General features: G+C 51.9%; 1 protein-coding gene across 1 annotated transcript in view; it reads left to right on the top strand.

The window, feature by feature from the left end:
* Nucleotides 1–1,304: 1,304 nt before the first annotated feature.
* The window catches only part of LOC104915651 (maestro heat-like repeat-containing protein family member 2A), a 5,278-nt gene continuing 2,853 nt past the window's right edge, over nucleotides 1,305–3,729 (top strand). The window contains exons 1-6 of the mRNA XM_019612020.1: nucleotides 1,305–2,002; nucleotides 2,290–2,411; nucleotides 2,552–2,674; nucleotides 2,810–2,975; nucleotides 3,121–3,219; nucleotides 3,348–3,727. Of these exons, the coding sequence (XP_019467565.1) occupies nucleotides 1,978–2,002; nucleotides 2,290–2,411; nucleotides 2,552–2,674; nucleotides 2,810–2,975; nucleotides 3,121–3,219; nucleotides 3,348–3,727 (915 nt within the window). The 5' untranslated portion in view covers nucleotides 1,305–1,977. The remainder of the gene's footprint in view (nucleotides 2,003–2,289; nucleotides 2,412–2,551; nucleotides 2,675–2,809; nucleotides 2,976–3,120; nucleotides 3,220–3,347; nucleotides 3,728–3,729) is intronic.

Genomic DNA, 3,729 nt, shown 5'->3' with positions numbered 1-3,729 from the left:
AAGTAACGTAGCTGTTATTGATTGTGCTGTTTCCAAGACTCAATGAGATCTTATAGCCCAATCAAACAGTATTCCCCTGCAGCATCTCTCTGAATTTCAATGCAAAGAGCCACACTTGTAGTATGGGACAAAGTTGTGTTGTTAGGTTCTTTTTTTTCCAAACTGTCAAAAAATTTAGCAGTCCTCTCCAGGCTAGTGCTGCCTGTTGCTTGACTGGAGGGGCAAACTGTCCTGCGTGCAGCAGGGACAGAAGAGCAAAGAGTTTGTCTTAAAGGCTTCTTCCACCCCATGGTGATGTGCTGTGGAAAGGGAGATGGTGTGTGTCCAGACAGGCCTGCTTTTAAAATTTAATACTTTGTATGATTTATCCTGACTAAAATATTTTTCATATGCTATAAATATCCACTCTGCTACAGGAAGGATAGGTGCATTTTTAAGGACAGAAACAGTTTGGAAAGCTGTGGGTTAAACAGTTCTATCCTTCATCTATTTATTACCAGCACTGTCAGATGCAATGTGTTTTGAGTTTGTTCAACACTTCCATCCTAATTTGTCTGCCATTCACACATGTAGATGGTACAAAAAGAGAGAAAGCTTCTTAATAAGTGCTCCTTATGTATAGGTTTTAAAAAATCTGTTCTCATAAGGGAAGGTTAAAAATCAGTGCCAATAAAAGTACAGCAATCATACAGCTATTCTTTGAAAAAAAAGCTTATGAATTTCTTTTATAATTTGGACTAAAAGGAAAATAAAGCTTTTGATAGATTAATTAGGAGATGAAATGTGTTTATTACCTCCTTTTTTGCATGTCTTTATTTTCTATTAATCACACAGACTTGTCCTGCTCATCTTGCCTTTGAGATCATTTCATCACAAACCAACAAACTGCTTGAAAGAACCTGTGATGCTGATAAAAAAGTTCTACAAAAACTTTGTTTAGGCTTCCAGCTCAAGCACTGCACTTTGGCATGGAGGAGGGAACAGCTAAGAGGAGAATGGAGAGCTGCTTTCCACCTGCTGACTTCTACTCACCTTCCTACTGCCTCACTCATGCAAGCCACTGAGAATAGACAAGGATGGCTACAAATGAACAAAGCAGCCAAATATTTCCTTGGTGTGGATACTGTTATGAAAACAATGATTGTGTTGTTAATGGATTAATCTCTTCACTCACTTGTTGTGATGGGGAGGGGTTTGGTCTCTTCTCCCAGGCAACAAACAGGACCCAATGAAATGGCCACAAGTTGTACCAGAGGAGGTTTAGATTAGACATAAGGAAAAAAATTTTCTCTCAGGCACTGGAATGGCCTGCCAAGGGAGATGGTGGAGTCACCATCCCTGGCAGTGTTCAAGATGCGTCTGGATGAGGAGCTATGAGATAAGGTAGATTGTGGTAGGAGTGGTAATGGGATGACAGTTGGATGAGATGATCTTGTAGGACCCTTCCATCCTTGTGATTCTAGGATTTTATGATTCTATGATTCTATGATGGTTATCTTCTTGTTTGATCAGATGCGGTGGAGTTTCCTTAACATCTCTGACACGTGCCCCCAGAAGACAGCAAAGCTCTCTGGAGAGGTTGTCTGGGCAGCAGATGGGGGCCTCCGTGCCTCCTGGCATGGAGTCCCCAGTCACTAAGGCAATGCCAGGCAACAGTGCCCAGCAGCTGCTCCCTGGCAGGGGCTCTCCCTCACCCGCTGAGGTGATTCCCTGCTTCGACATGGAACCGGAACCCCACAGCTGATTGTGTCACAAAAACGTGCTGTGTTTTGGGGCCTGCAGGGTTGCCCTGCATGCTGCCTGGTCCCCAGCCCGGGGCGCGTCATTCTCTGTGAGGTGACACTGTGGTGTGATGTCACAGTGGTACCTCATACACCCTTGTGGCAGCGGTGGGAGCGGTGGCTCAGTCCGCTTGTGGGACCCGCAGGAAGTGAACCCAGAGAGAGCGTTGTGTCTGTCTGGACATATCCTGCTGTGATGGAGCGTCTGAGAGCCCTTCGAGGTGAGGTCCTTCCACCTCTCTGGACACCGTGACGCTGCCCGAGCACATGTGTGCCTCCGGTGTCTGTTTAGGATGTGCCAGCAGCACTGTCCTTGCTCTGCTGAGTGCAGCTGCCCACCATGGTTTCCCCAGTACCGCAGCAAGGGGAAGGCTCTCTCCCCTGTCCCCGCCAACCACACGCAGACCCGTGCTGTGGGGCTGGAGGAGCGTTCCTCCCAGAGCTGGCCGGATGCTCGGCCCTGGCTCCAAGCAACACCAGCAGCAGCTGCTCTGCTCTTTCCTTCCAGGTCTCTTTGCTTGTGTGGGCTGCATGCCCAGGCGTACGCGTCGCAGGGAGAGAAGCAGGGTGTCAAGCCCTGTCCCTACCTGCACCGTGACTTTGCTGCTGCAGTGCCTGCAAGATCGGGAGGTGAGTTGGGGACATCCAACCATCAATCCTTGCCCTCCTGGCCCAGGGCCACGGTCCCTTGGGTGCCAGGCCCCAGCAGCACATCCACACAGCGATGGGTGGCAGCGGGCAAAGCGAGCGTGACTGATCCTTGTCCCCAGGGTGACCGAGCGCAGGCGTACTGTGAGCTGGAGAGCGCCCTGTGGGAAGATGACAGCCGCCCGCCGTGCGGAGTGGTGAACCGGCTGCTGGCAGAGGTGTCCCAGGACCTGACGGCAGCCCAGGTGAGGGGTCACTGCCAAAGGCAAAAGGAGCCGCCTGCCCACGCTGGTGTTCTGCTGGTGGATGGTGGTGGCTTAGCCCTTCCAAGGGCCTCAGGCAATCTCCTGTGCCGCGTGTCACCAGAGACTCTTTTTCAGGGCGTGACCAGCAATGTGAGGACAGCTGCCAGCAATGTCCTGGTGGCTCTGGCTCGGACTCACTTCACCCTGGTTATGGCCGAGCTCCAGAGCCACCTGAAGGCCGCGGGGGAGATGTCCAAGGAGTTTGTGCTCATCACCCTGAGCAAACTCTTCAGCACTTATGGTAGAGTGCCCTACATCTGTAACAACCGGGAAAGGGGTCTCTCCCCTCCACGTGTGATCTGCATTGAGCTGGGGGATGCAGGGCTGCAGCCCCTCCTCTGTCACTGCTGGGGTTCTGACTGTGGCCCTTTCCTTCCTCTCTGCAGCTCCACAATGCATCCCCTTTGTGTGGCTGACACTGGCTGGCCTGCGCAGTGTGGTTGGCCAGGTGAGGAGCGGCCAGATCCTGCGCATCGCTTGTGCTGGTGAGTGCCGGCCCCAGAGCAGGGGGCCTCGGGACAGCCCTTGCTGCAGACTCTCACAGGCTCCATTCTCTCTCACTCTCTTTTTTTTTTTAATTATTCTTTTTAATTTTATTTGTTTGTTTTTTCAGTTGTGAAACAGTGGTTGGACGGAGTGAAGATTAACTTGTCCTCTGGAATGCAATGCCCCTGGCCTGCCATGGAGAAAGGGCAGATCTATGAGAACCTTCACGAGCTGCTCTTCTCTGTGCTGAGGAACTGGCAGGACTGCCAGGAGGAGAAGGTGAGCATTGCTGCACTCCCAGCCCAGGATGGCAGCAGGGGCACCCATGTCGGCAGCTCTGTCTGTGCCCAGCAGGCTGAGAGCCGAGGGGTGACGAGAGGGAGTGGGCTGGCTCTGCAAAGGGTCCCAAACTGGCTCTGTGCCAGGGAGCAGCTGCATGTCACAGTATTGTGGCAGGGAGAGCTGGGGATGAGGGTGTGGGGAAAACCTGCCTGCTCTCCAGAGCAAGC

This window comes from Meleagris gallopavo, chromosome 1 (assembly GCF_000146605.3).
Source record: "Meleagris gallopavo isolate NT-WF06-2002-E0010 breed Aviagen turkey brand Nicholas breeding stock chromosome 1, Turkey_5.1, whole genome shotgun sequence".
NCBI lineage: Eukaryota > Metazoa > Chordata > Aves > Galliformes > Phasianidae > Meleagris > Meleagris gallopavo.
The sequence above is the reverse complement of the archived record's forward strand: the minus strand, read 5'-3'. Positions and strand labels throughout refer to the sequence as shown.